Source organism: Cyprinodon tularosa, unplaced genomic scaffold, assembly GCF_016077235.1.
Source record: "Cyprinodon tularosa strain WSP-4 unplaced genomic scaffold, ASM1607723v1 ctg42, whole genome shotgun sequence".
NCBI classification, from domain to species: domain Eukaryota; kingdom Metazoa; phylum Chordata; class Actinopteri; order Cyprinodontiformes; family Cyprinodontidae; genus Cyprinodon; species Cyprinodon tularosa.
Window position 1 is genome coordinate 2744007 of NW_024039141.1, and position 14301 is coordinate 2758307.

Below are 14301 nucleotides of genomic sequence, written 5' to 3' on the forward strand. Positions count from 1 at the left end.
AAAAGGCTGTGCACAGAGAGAGGCATAAACGCCTTAATTTCTCTAAGGCTTAGAGAGAAAGAAACATAAAAATAATGATGCATTGAGGGAGAAGAAAAAGGAAAAACAGAAGAGGCGAAACAGCTTCTCCTTGCTCTCTCCTTGAACAGCAGCCTCCCCAGGGAGCTGTTGTGTCTGATTTAGTTCTCACAAGCCTCCTGTAACAGCAGCCGAGACAGATACTAACGACTGTCACAGGTGAAGGCCTTACGCTTTCTAAGACTAATGTCAGACTATTACTTCTTGACAGGCAACAGCCTCCTAAAAATATTTCATTACCCCCTTTTTCTTGTTAGAATTTTCCTTCCATCCTCAACGGAAGTTGGAGAGTGAAGTTTACATTTTGAGGGCCAAGTATAACAGTTTCTGTGCCAATGACGTGGACAGGCTCAGCAACTCCCAATTATGTCTTAGTGGCCCATAAACAGGTCAAACACAAACAGACACTTATGCACATGTCTGACCTGCTCCCCTTTTTCTCACACAGAACAAGAGACAGTCTGGTCTGACTCTGGCTTAGCCGTAACACAGTCATCCTCATTAACTGAGACAAATGAAGAAAAGAAACTGGAATGTGGATTTGAGGGAGCATGGTTAAGTAGTGAAAAGAGTCTGCTTCTTACTACAAAAAAAATTTTCCCTGCACCTCTCAGGATCATTTTCCAGCTGGTTAAGCTGCACAATCTACTTTGATATGAGCAGAACGGTAAAACCTGCTCCAAGAAGATGAGGTGGCTGAGATCAAAGCAGGCACGGAGCTGCAGGAAAGCGGTATGTTTCTCAAGCAGGACGGGATGTTCTGTCCTAAAGAGAAGTAAAAAACACAAAAAATATAAAAGCCACAGTCTGTTATAGGAGATGCATCCATAAAGAGGCACCAGCCGGACCCTAAATGGGTACAATGTGTTGGTGAAGTTCCCCTCCTGAGGTATGCTTTGCTTTATATCTGTTATGTTTTCGTCAGCAACAGCCCTAGTGACCTTTTGTTTGCTGCCTGAGTTGACAGCCGTGGAAAAGGTTCCACGGCTGGAAGGTTTCATGCCAGCCGATCCCTTGTTTAGCTGACACTGATGCACACCAGAAAACATAACAGAGCAGCGCAGGAGACGGAAACAAGGGAGACGAATGTTTAAGAGGAGTTTAGATTTAAAGATGTTTTGGTTTAATGCTACGTCGTTATTTGAAGGATACGACAGCTCAAACGTAGCAGGAAAAAAGCCGTAGCTTGTTTTAAAGCAAATAGAAACTCTGTCTGCATCATGCAATCCCTTTTAAAAAACAGATCACAAACTTCAAATCCATCTCCTCATTATCTTATCTTTGCACTTCTCATCTTTTTTGCACCTCACCCTCTTCTCTCTACAGTGGTTGTGTATGTAAGAGTTGACTTTTTCAAGCACCTTAAGCCATCTGGTCCCTCCCTGAAACATGAGTGAAACATGAGAGGAAGACGGCGTGCGAACAAACTCCTGTGGATCCAGAGATTGTACATCAACAATGGGCAGCAGCATCACACCAGACAATCCAATCAATCTGCTTTTCATTCTGTAGTTTGTTTTCTCAGAAGTGCTCAAGCTGTTAGTTTTGTGATGCAAAGGCCCCAGTTTCCAACCTCCGAGCTGCTAACCAACATAATTAATACTTCAGCACCAGAGAGTCTGTTCTTTTCCTCCCTCTGCTCTCCGCATCTTTTTTCTCTCTCTCAGAATAGCTCAACACTTGCATGTCCACACTCAGGGTATCCTTTGTTCTCAGGCATGTAATTAATATATATTTTTGAACAATGCTAAAGTCCAAAAAGAAAGCTCTCCTTGGATCAAATATTATTTATTTATTTTTACTTGCAATGGATCAAAGGAAATGAAAAGATTTTTACGTATAAATCTCACAGTGAGTCTTAACAAACTTGGAGAACAGCTAAATCTGAGGGTTGAGAATTAAAAGGTTTTTAATGAGGTGTCATATTTAGAACCTCAATAGAGTCCTTTTATATTTCTTAAAGGTGGTGAACGCCAGGATTGGTTAGATTTGCTGGATGCTTTAATATTTTAGAGATTTTTTTAACTCTAAAGTAAGACATTAACATAAATTGTATAAATATTTGCAAAAATGTTCTTTTAAAATTGTGCGACTCCAGTGGGAAATCCGGGGTTTCTTTCTGTAAGCTTTTAACAACAGTTTGCAGGAATTTTGGTCGATTTCTCCTGACAGGGCTGATGTCACTGAGTCAGGTTTGTCATGCGCCTGCTGACACATACCTTTTTAGCTTTGTCCACATATTTTCTAAGATAATCACCCTATGACAGAACCTCCAAAATACTATATATGTCTTTAATTGAATTTTTGAAAAATGTAGAATGCTAAGTTAAGGTTTGTTTGGGACCCATTTATCCCCAAGGTTCAACCTTATGTCTGATGTCTTCTGAAGGAGATTTTTCCTTTTTATACAAACAACCCTCTTCCTTTTTCCTCCATCTTAATCTGAAAATTGTGGGGAAACACTTTCAGCTTAATCAAACCACAGGATACGAAACTAAAACTGACCTGTAATTTTCTCTAAGTGCATTTTCTAGCTTTTTATGTTGCACTTGGAATAATGGCTTCTTCTTCTCTGAGTGGCTTTTTGTTTGAATGGTGTTTCTGCTTGAAATTTGTGTCTTAAAGAATTACTATACAAACATTTGTGTCTAAAATTCTGGATTTAAAGAATATGCTGGTGGAGATTCTCACTCATCCAGGTCATAGTCATTCCAAAAAAGGAAAAAAACAAGAACAATCCACTGGACTTTGTTTGCAAGTTTAAAGACGTTTTGCTTCCCATCCAGGAAGCTTTTTCAATTCAAAATGTCAGAAATAGTATTGAGCTCTATTTTTTTTTTGTAATGGCTCTAAAGAAAGATTGAAAATATAATGGAAAAAAAATAAAATAAAAAACATTTATTGCTCACAATTGTGTTATTTAGCAAATATACAGGTTTTTTAGTTGTGTGTGTAAATACCTGGTTTCAATGTGTATTTTTAGTATACATAGATGTGTAATCAAACAATATAGTGTTTCTCATCTACACAGCATATTGATTAAGTATCTCCTTCCAGTCGCGGGAGATCAAACAGATCGTAGCAGGGGAGGAGATATCAGGTATAATCTGTTTATCTTCAAAGCTTATCATAATGACTCCTAAAAACAAATAAATCTGCATCATAATGTATGAAGTCGACATGATGCTATTTTTCCTGAAACAAGATAAAAATGCTGCAGACTCCATTCTTGATTGAAGTCAGCTTTTAAGATGGCAGACTCAGACAAAAATTACTGTAATTTTAGCAACATTGTTTTGACATCTTATGTTGTTTGTGAAATTACCACAGTGAGACATCTTCTAACCAAACTCAGTTTATGACTAAAAACCAAAAAATGTTTTCCTATTTAAATGCTTGTTTTCTATGATTTAATGTCTTGTACCTTGAACTCTTTACCTTTGCATGTATCTCTGGCTTTGTGCTTGAATGCTTTCCCTCTTCTTCATCATGGGACATTTTTTTTTTTTGTTTGTTTTGTAGAATAAGTACACTTAAAGAAATGCCTCTCTAACGCGTGAGGTTCAACAGGAGTCAGTTTTGGGTGCTCTCTTGTTTGCCTTTGATATATTCTTCCTTTAGTTGCCATTTTTTTAAACGTTTTGATGATATTTCTTTTTTCTTTTTTAATGTGGATGGCATATTGCTATTTTGCAAGTTCTCCTACTTAGAAATCACAGAGGGGTCCAAATTGTCGTCATAAGTGCATATCCACTGTGAGAGACATAATATATAAGCTGCAAACAAGTATTTGAACACACCTGTCTATCAGCTAGAATTCTGACCATCAAAGACCTGTTAGTCTGCCTTCAAAATGTCCGCCTCCACTCCATTTATTATCCTAAATTAGATGCAGCTGTTTGAAGTCGTTAGCTGCATAAAGACACCTGTCCACCCCATACAATCAGTAAGAATCCAACTGCTAACATGGCCAAGACCTTAGAGCTGTCAAAAGACACTAGAGACAGAATTGTACACCTCCACAAGGCTGGAAAGGACTACGCCAAACAGCTTGGTGAAAAAATGTCCACTGTTGGAACAATCATTAGAAAATTGAAGAAGCTAAACATGACTATCAGTCTCCCTTCGACTGGGGCTCCATGCTAGATGTCACCTCGTAGGGTCTCAATAATCCTAAGAAAGGGTGAGAAATCAGCCCTGAACTACACAGGATCAGCTGGTCAATGACCTGAAAAGACCTGGGACCACCGTTTCCAAGGCTGGAATAGAAAATAATAATTTTATTGCCCCAGAATGAGAAAATTCTGGTTGCTGTTGGTAATACACTAAGACGCCATGGTTTGAAATCATGCATGGCAAGGAGGGCTCCCCTGCTAAAATCAGCATATGTTAAGGAACCATCTTAAGTTTGCCAATAACAATTTGGATGATCCGGAGGAGTCATAGGAAAAAGTCATGTTGTCAGATCTGTGTGGAGGAGTGGGCCAAAATCCTTCCTGCAGTGTGTGCAAACCTGGTAAAAAAAAAAAAACTACAGGAAACATTTGACCTCTGTAATTGCAAGCAAAGGCTACTGTACCATATATTGACATACATTTTCTGATGTGTTCAAATACTTATCTGCAGCTGTATTATAGAAATAAATAGTTAAAAAATCATACATTGTGATTTCCGGATTTTTTTTTTTTTAGATTATGTCTCTCACAGTGGACATACACCTACGATCACAATTTCAGACCTCTATAAGTTGGAGAGCTTCCAAAATAGAGTTCAAATACGTACGTATTTTCCTCACTGTATCTTTTGAGTTTCATCCGCTGGGCAGGCTGTCTACCTTTGTCAACTGTTTATCCAAGATATGTGATTGGCGTCAAGCAATTACTGTACCTCATTTTTTACTTAAAAAAAGAGACAATAATCATGGTGAGTCCTGCACTTTGGAGTCAGACATAATGGAGCAAGAACCTGACTGTTTTGAACAAAGTCCAATATCCTAAATTTAGGTTTAATTTCCATTTGTATTCTGGGCCTTGATTCATATGTAAACATTTTACTTATTACTGTATTATTCTATTTACCAGGTTGAATGAATCTTCACTCTCAAGCCTCCAAACTACACAAAAGGCTGCAGCCAAACTTGTTCCAGAAAGTGAAATCACATCAAATCACCATTTTATATTTCTTGACACTGTCTACCAGTAAAATTCAAAATCCACATAAAAATTCTTTCAAAGGGCTCCGATTACTTATTTAATCTTGAAAAAATATAACGTTGCTCATTTACTCTTTTCAGAAATTTTTATTCTGTTAGTAGTTCCACACATCAGATGCAAAGGGGGATCGAGCCTTTCAGTCAATGGCACCAACGTTGTGGAACAGTCTACTGTATGTCTGCAGCTATCATTAGTCGAGTCTGTGGACTCTTTTAAGAAGCAGCTAACTAAAAAGTTTTATTTTAAATTGCTTATTTTTAACACAAACTACAAAATTTTATTGATTGCCATTCTATCTTGTTTAAAAAAAAAAGCTGTTTCATGTTTTATTGGTTTTCTGTGCAGTACTTTACGATTTAGTAGATCTGTGAAGGCACCTCATAAACATATTGTACTCCCTTATAGTCTTATTTAAAACACTTATCTTACGTTCTGTTCATTTATACAGGGTAATACCTTCATCCTTTTAGTTTTGGGGGGAAATGGGCAAAAGGATTGTGCTATTTTGCGTCCAATATAAAATTATATTTTATTTTAGATATAGGCTACATAATTTAAGGATAAGGACTCTTTTTGGACAATGTTCCAAATATAAGCCCAGGACCCCCCCCCCCATAATTTCTATTTAGACTGATGTATTTTCTTGGTTTGGTGTCATTTACAGTTTTACTAATAAGAACAGAAAAGCACAAATTTAGCTATATTTCTCCTTTAAACATATCAAACTGAAAGACATTAAGATACAGTCATCTATGCATTATGTAATTATTGTTTTTCATTAAACCTATCATTTTTAGCCCAACATAGCATATGTTTATGCTTAAAGAGTTGATGATAGCAGCAATGTGACAAACTGCTCTCTTTAATTTAGAATATTTTAACAAATACAATATATGACTTTAAAGTAACCAATGATGGAAGGAAACAGGGTTGCCTTAATACTAACAAAGTGTCTTGTGGCCAAATAGACTAAAACTCTTTGACCTTTGGGGCGACAGTGGCGTTGGGTGTAGGAGTTTGCCCTGCAATCAAAGGATTGACGGTTCAAGCCCCAGCTCCGACTTTCAGTGTCGTTGTGTTCTTGGGCAGACACTTCCCCTGCATTGTCTACTGATGGTGGTCAGAGGGCCCTGTGGCGCCAGTTTACGGCAGCCCCGCTTCTTTCAGTGAGCCCTAGGGCAGCTGTGGCTACAATGTAGCTTGCCACCGTGTGTGTGTATGGGTAAATAACTGAATGTAGTGTAAAGCATTTTGGTCAAGTCTCCTGACTTGAAAAAGTGCTATATAATTACAGCCCATTTACCATTTGAGTCTCATTTTACTTAAATTTTACCAGAGAACAAGTGATTTTTGATATATAGGGAATTAAGGTATCAGTCCAGCCTTTGACTTTATTTTCATTAACTATGACATTTTTGGTTTTACTAACTAGATTTTTTTCATTTACCACACTAAAATAATATTTAGTGACCTTCCATTTTTCAAGACATTTTCCAAAGTGAAAAAGGGAGTTGCAGTTTTTTTTTCTTTGTCATGCTTTTTGACCTTCAATCCTAACCCCTATGCCAGAAGTAACATTCAGTCCAGTCCTCCAAGCCCCTTTTCCCAGTCTCTCCTTCAGCCTATTTATTATCTTTCCATCATTCTCCTTGAATAACACTTTCTCCTTTGCTTGCAGTCCCTGTTTTGTTACAAAAACAGCCATCAGCCTTCTCTCCCCTCACTGTTCCTTTGCAGTCTCATTTTCCCTCTCTCTGGGCTGGAACGGTTTGATTGGAATGCCAAACTTCAGCTTTCTCTGACTCACTCTGGCTGCAGGCTGTCTATTAGATTGGAGCTGTTTCATCTTACAGTAAAGGAGAAGAAGACTCTCCGTGGTTTCTATACTGAGTGAGTGCTGCCCGGCCCTTCTTGCTTTATCCAGAGCATTATCAAACAGGCAGTGCGAGTGAGGAGAAGAGGAGGGGAGAAAGAGCTGAGAGCAAGGTCCCAATGGAGGCCATCACTCCCACGCGCTCCACGCAGATGATTCACAGAAAGACTATGCAGCGTACCCTCATCCGCACAGTTCTGTGAATTTCACCTCTAGCTCCGACATTCAAAGGCAAAGGCTGCAATGCCACTCTGTGTGAAAACATCTACATTTACATCCCTCAAAGTGAACCGTAAACAACAAACTAATCCGTCTAGTGTTAGTCAAAAGATTTGTGTCAGCGTGGAGTAGTGCAGTGTGTGATATTTGTTCTGTGTTCTCCGAGCAGTGGGGTTTTGCTTTAAAGGAAAACAAGCAGCAGCAAAAATGACTAAACTGTGATTATTTATGTGAGGTGGGAAGGAAGTTGGTTTGAATGTGGATGTCATGTCTGTGATTTGTTTTAATATGGTCGGTTGTCAGGTCCAAAACCGCCCTAAAAGTCTGCTAAGATCACAAGCCTGCATAACTAACGTACATTTCTGGAATATGATAAGAAGACCAAGTCGATGGCATGATTGACTTTCAGGTAACTTATTTTTTCTTAAACAGACAAAGCTTTCATGCATTAAAGTTCATTTGACAAACAACTTTAAAGCCATTTTAATTATTAAACTAACCTTGACTGCATTGTTTGATAACTAGGATCAGCTGAATTGTGACAATATGAATACATTTAAATTGCTATGGTTGTTTGGGTGTCAAATCTTATACTCTAAACACCATCATCACATCTAGGCCGAATCCTTTCTGCAATGTCCCCATCATCATGCTCCTTATCTAATCACCTATGAATGATTTATGATTATATGGCTCTGAGTTTGTTTGGCAAGTCACCACTGAATCCTGAAGGTTGTCCACTAGCTTGATCTGGACTTAACTAAATGTTAAAGCATCCCGTCAACACTTGACCATATAACAGTTTGCAACCTTTGCCAACACAAAATCAAAGGGCTTTTAATTCCTCTTTTAAGCCATTTTTTTTACAAAACTTGCAGTAGCCTGATTGATATGTGTAGAAATGGGTTGAGTTCTATGTTATCAATCTGTCCGTGAAAAGAGGGACGTCATGCCAGCTAGTACTCACCTTCCATAATACGCTTTCAGCCAATCGTAGCATCACAGTAGGATTTGTCTGCAGCTTCTGGAGTGTTTTAACAACTAGCGGAGTAAGCTGATAAATCGTGTCAGAACAAAAGCTCAGACATCTTTCCCATCTACAAATGCACAAAGTGCTTCTCTTCGCTCCTTTTTTAAATGAGAAATTGTCGCTATTGTCGATTGTGGTATCGACAGCTGATTCCTCCTGTGTAGCCATGTTTGTAATGCCCCTGCAAGGCCCTTCTGACTGTCGTCACTCCAAAAAACACTGCTGGCATGTCATTGGTTCGACTCACTGCTTGTTAAGAAATGGAGTGATTAGCGGGAGTTTTTCAAGATGGATTTTCTGTGAGACTGAAAACTGAGATCTTGTGGCAATCCAGCTTGCAGTTCTAGGTGAATTTATCACCCCACCCAGTCAGTTGACCAAAGTACTAACCTTTGGATTTGATCATCCCAGGATCCACCTCTGGCTAAAGCATCCTGTTGTACTTACGAAACAAATATGACTGTCAACAGATTTTGGTTTCCCTAATTAGCTGGATCTTCAGATCTCGTAATAGCCTAATTTTCTCAGCACTTGGATGTAGCTTAGCCCCCTTCCCATCCCTCTTTAGGTGTCATAACATCTCTGTAAGATAATGTCTCCCACCACATGCATGAAGCTGTTTCTGGACTGGAGAGCTCCTTCAGTGACAGACTGCTGCACCTTTATTGCACCAGGGAGCATTATCACAGATCCTTCCTCCCAGCAGCTGTAAGGCTCTATAAGCATCACTGTTACCAATATCCTCAATACGTTGTTACATTCATGCTGATTTGTGAAGTTTGTTTTGATCACTTAAATAATGTGCTGCTGTCTTTTTTTGCACATCTCTGGTGTTGCTATTTTCCCATATCCACTACTGTAGAAATGTCTCACAGCTTTTACACGGATTATTTATTCTTCGGATGACTGTACAGTATTTATGTTTGTTAAAACACTGTAAAGTACAGTAATTTATTTTGTTTATTTTTTTAACTCTGACATTTATTTTATTTTCTTAACACTTTTAATGTAATGATGCTGCAAAACCACAATTTCCCCATTGCAGGACAATAAAGGAATTGTCTATTCTTCTATTCCATTCTAAATACTGCAAAAATTATTTTAAAAAACAAGAAAAATACATCTTAAAAGTCAGTGTATCTAATTTAGCCCTTAATTTGAGCAGGTAAATAAGTTGATCTGCTAATGGAAGGATTATTTTTACCCTTAAACTAAAATAATGAAAAATTGCGCACTTGAAATAAGATAAAGAAGTTGTTTTTCATTGTTCTAAATGTAAATTGTCTCATTCATTCAGCTGACTCTATCGCTCACCAGCTTAAATTAAAAAAGACATTCACATCACTATTAACATTATAAGCTAAAAGTCATGTATTTTTCAGAACATTACCATTTAAATTTACAGTAGCAGCTGCACATTTTCTAGAACTAGAGGCTTTGCAGCGCAACTGACTAAAAGAGACAGAAATCATTAGGAGTTCAAATGTGTCGTTAATGTAGAGGTCATGTTGGACATAAAGGTCGGAGTATATGGGGAAAGTCTCACTTTCAAAATGTAAATTAATGAATGAGGAATCCAGCACATTGCAGAGGAAACACAAATATTGTCATGAAACAACCTACAACCGGTACATTTGACAATCAATGCTCCAACTTGCAGTACCCAGTGATCCCTTTTGAGCCTGTTGGTCTAAACAAATCTGAATGGCACAAAAACACAAATCCCACAACAATCTGGCTCCTGTAGCTCTTTTTTCTTCCTGCAATGCATGACTGCTTGGATAGTTCCTCCTCTATGGTTGCATTGCAGCACCATTTCTGGGGGAACAACAGAGCAGATTGACAAAAACTCATTTAAAGCAGAATTACAAATTAGTACACTGTTAAGTACATTGCAGGTCTCAGCCTTTCACTTTCTATTCAGTTCAGTCAGCCCACAGTGGAGGCTTTCACAACAAATACTTGGCAGGGTTCACTAAAACAATTTATTTCCCACTAACAGACAAATTCTACAAGCTGTAAACATACTGTCAGCGCTGTCCTCATTGTACGCCGCTCAGAGAGAGACCGCACAGGATATGCACCCTGAATCTCACCACAGCATATTACTGTATGAGCACTTGGCAGAGTTCAACACATCTGTCATTTGTCAGAGCCTCCACCCATAAAGGTCAAAGAAATATTTCTGAGTAAGCAGCAGAATGCTGACTTTTTAAGCGCCTCAAATGGATTCAACTTGTGGGTGTCTGCCTAGCTGAATAATGGCTCTTAAAAAGGTACAGACCATTGACTCGACTATTAAGTCTATAGATGAGGGAAAAATGTATAACAGGCTTTGAAAAATGCCTCTCATTCAGGACCACATGAGGCTGAGCTAGAGGGCTGTTTCCATCTAGTGTCCACATGCTGCAATTGAAAAGTACAAATTCAACAAATCATAAACATTTCCCAAAGGATATACAGTAGATTAAAATCCTACATCAAGTTGTGACTCATTCTTTTTACCTTCAGCATGACTAAATTGTTCCAGTATTTCCAGATTCCCTTACAATACAGTTCAACTATAGTGCATGATAAAACAATAACACTTTAATCTTATAAAGCCCATTTTCCAACCACAAACCGTGATGGAAGATAAATGCATTTTTTTAGGGAACAGGGAAGCAACTTCCAGCTATGCTAATCTGAAAGATTAGTTTATTATCTGAATCTAACGAACCAGGCTGTATGCTAATTAGGGGTTTTAGCAATTTGAGTAGAGTTTAAATAGACTTTTTGAACAGCAAGGGACACATCCACAAGTTTCAGGTCATAATTGAGACCAGTTTAGATCAAACTCTCTTTGATGGACTGACAGGATCACAGTCCTCACAAAGTAAATCTGAATGGGAAGATCAGACTCTCCATCCAATCTGATTGAACTTTGGCTTGTTTTATAAAGCAAATTGTACAAAATACATGAATAAAACTTAGACAGATTTATTTTGTCATTTTGTATACACAAGTATAAACAAAAATAAATTTAATTTACAAACAGCTCTCTAGATAATTTCATTTTTTAAAGTGTAGCCTTGATAAGGTAAGCAGCAGTGATAAGAAAAAAAACATTGTGATATTAAGTCACTATATCTAATTATGGAATACGCATCATTGATGTTTGCTTGGCAGCAGTGATGTCAGACGGATCTGGATAGGATCTAAAAGCTAAAATTTGTAGATTTACAACAAAAAAAGAAATAAAAACTTCCCATCTCTCTGTACACTGTTACGTTGTACGATGTTAGCATATCACTTATGACTCTAGTAAACCACACTGACGTTTTTGGTTGCAGTTTGTAAACGAGTTGAAGGGGAATTTCTAGCACCATTTCTTTTGTAAAACGTATACAAGAGCTAAGAGGTTAAGTTTAAAGTCCAAGAAAAACTGTTATGTCAAAAAAAAAGCCACATAAATCCCATATTAGTGAGAACAACAAAATCCGAAAAGCTAGGTGTTATACCACATACAGAAAAAAGAAGTCAAATATATAGTACAGTATTATTAATTTAAATAGCCAAAAACAAATTAAGATGATTTACTGTGTTGCTTTTATTTTTAAATAGTCCTTTTGCTGCAATCCCTCCGGATTAAGAAGAGGAGTGACATCTTTTCACCTGTTGATTGACCACCTTTTTGTTTTTTTTTATATTTTTTTCTAAATCAGGCAGCTATTTATTACAGAAGCACACACTTGTTACAATTTCTTTTACTCTGCGGAAACAACACGGCTCTGGCAGCTTCCTCAAACACCTCCCTGATGTTTTCCTGCTGCAGAGCAGAACACTCCATGTATTTAACAGCTCTGATCTGCTTGGCCAGGATGTCCCCCTGCTGATAGGTACAAACGGTCATACCCTGCTCTTTTAACATCTTCACGGTTTCTTCATCCCCCCTCAGGTCCTTCTTGGTGCCCAGCAGAAGGATTGGCACTTTGGGGCAATGTTGGGACACTTCAGGTTTCCACTTCAGCCTGATGTTATCATAAGAGGAAGGGCTGCCAATAGAGAAGCAGACAATGAAAATATCTGCTTGAGGATAGGAGAGGGTACGCAGGAGCTCATACCCCTCACGGCCTGCCGTGTCCAGCAGTTTAAGGGTGACAGTGTGGCCATCCACACTTATGTCACCAGTGTAGTTGTCAAACTGTGCAGAAAGGTACTTTCCCTTAAAAACGCTGGTCGCATAAGCAACGAGAAGAAAGGTTTTACCAACGCCCCCATCACCCACCAACACACACTTAATGGTCTGCATTCTTCTGGGCAAGCAGCTCCTGTAAACAAGAGGTAAAGAAAAAGCAATTTACTTAAAATACAGTCTTTCAAACACATACATGTAAGAGGTTAGTATATGGGGGCATTGTTCCTATAAACCATGAGTAAATCAACACTGTTTATTTTGCACTATAAACCTACATCACCATTGTTTTAAAGTTCAGTTCTAAGTCCAACATTAACCCAAAAACTGCTATTTGTTTTCCCTTGAAGTTTAAACAGAATCCTTTTTATTAACAGGGAAGTTTTGAAGGACTTTTTTGACTTACCAGCTCTTGGTTTTCAATCCTTTTTCTCTTGCCAATACCTGCTTTAGTAGGAGAACTGTCCTTTATGTAGAAATTACTGCCAGGAAGTGATGCAAGAGGAAACTTGTAAAAGGTTTCCTAATCCCAGGAAGTCCCACTTTGATCAAACTTGCCTGCAAGGGCAAGTTTTAGGAGGACTGCTATGGCATTGTTGCATCTGTAGAGGGCATCAGTTTTCTCCTGGAAATAAAAAAACAGACCTTCTAAAAATTATAAAATTAGCACAGCCTTAACACAGCATTTTTGTTTTACTCTTAATAACACACATTTAAACTTCTACATGAGAATTTACTGTTAAATAGATTTGCAAGAAATATTGTTTTTTTGAGTGTCATTATGGTGCTTCTTATAAACTGACAACTTGTTTTTTCCATATTTGTTCTGATCAAACACTTTTAAAAGTTTTAATTTTCATCTAAGATACCGTGAACACCAGAGGTGTCAAAAGTATTAATGATTATTTCCAAGGTAGAAGTATAAATCTTACTGTTTAAAAACACTTCTGTAGAAGCTAGAGAATCAACTTAAGCTTATAACTAAAGTAAAAGCATACAAGTAACATTTTTAAAGTACTTAAAGTATATGTCATGTGGGAAAATGATAAGGAAAGACGCTTTACTGCACTAAGCAAATATTTTTCCACAATTCTGGATGATAACTTCCTTATTCTTAATTTTCTTAGTTTTGTAACTAATGGCAAAAGTGACAATTGTAACATTGTATCATCTTAAATAACTATTTATTTTGGTATGTGTTGAACAGGGGAGTCCTGAGGTTCTGAGTTCAAGCCCCACTGCCACTCTGGGTCCCTGAGCGAAGATCCTTAAGCCCACCCTGCTCCCCGGGTGCCGCACAATGGCAGCCTACAGCTCCCCAAGGGGATGGGTTAAATGCAGAGAGTTCATTTCGTTCCTCTGTACTTTAGACAGTGTAATGACAATAAAGAAGGTTGAAAAACAAAAGGAAAAGAAAAACAAGTTGATGCAGTACCGAGTCCAACCACATAAAACTTTATTGTGTGGATGAAAGAAATTATGTTGACTGTTTTTTCTTTTTGTTTTTTTAAATACCAACAGCCCATAATAAAAAGGGGCTTAAATGAAACAAAACTAACAAATGTATTTTTAAAATAAGGAGTAGAAAGTAGAGATAACTGCAAAAAATATAAGGAGCAAAAGTAAAAAGTTAAATAGTAAAATAATTTATCTCTATAATTTCAGTAGAACCCATGTCCTGTATTTATAGAACCATTATTTATCCTGCACTTGC

At 37.7% G+C, this 14301-nt stretch overlaps 1 protein-coding gene across 2 annotated transcripts; it reads right to left on the minus strand.

Moving 5' to 3' along the window:
* Nucleotides 1–11937: 11937 nt before the first annotated feature.
* Nucleotides 11938–12716, minus strand: LOC119792516 (rho-related GTP-binding protein RhoG-like). Of its 2 annotated transcripts, XM_038299180.1 has the most exons (2): nucleotides 12517–12716; nucleotides 11938–12447 (listed from the first exon to the last, which is right to left on the minus strand). In XM_038299180.1, the coding sequence occupies exons 1-2, from the start codon at nucleotides 12702–12704 to the stop codon at nucleotides 12129–12131; spliced, it is 507 nt and encodes a 168-aa protein (XP_038155108.1). In that variant the 5' UTR covers nucleotides 12705–12716; the 3' UTR covers nucleotides 11938–12128. The 2 variants fall into 2 exon arrangements, with proteins under 2 accessions (XP_038155108.1, XP_038155107.1); XM_038299179.1 differs by having other exon boundaries at nucleotides 11938–12716.
* Between the last annotated feature and the right edge of the window lie 1585 nt (nucleotides 12717–14301).

What these genes read in the sequence shown, in the direction of transcription:
- LOC119792516 (XM_038299179.1), bottom strand. Translation starts at nt 12,704, where the DNA reads ATGCAGACCATTAAGTGTGTGTTGGTGGGTGATGGGGGCGTTGGTAAA.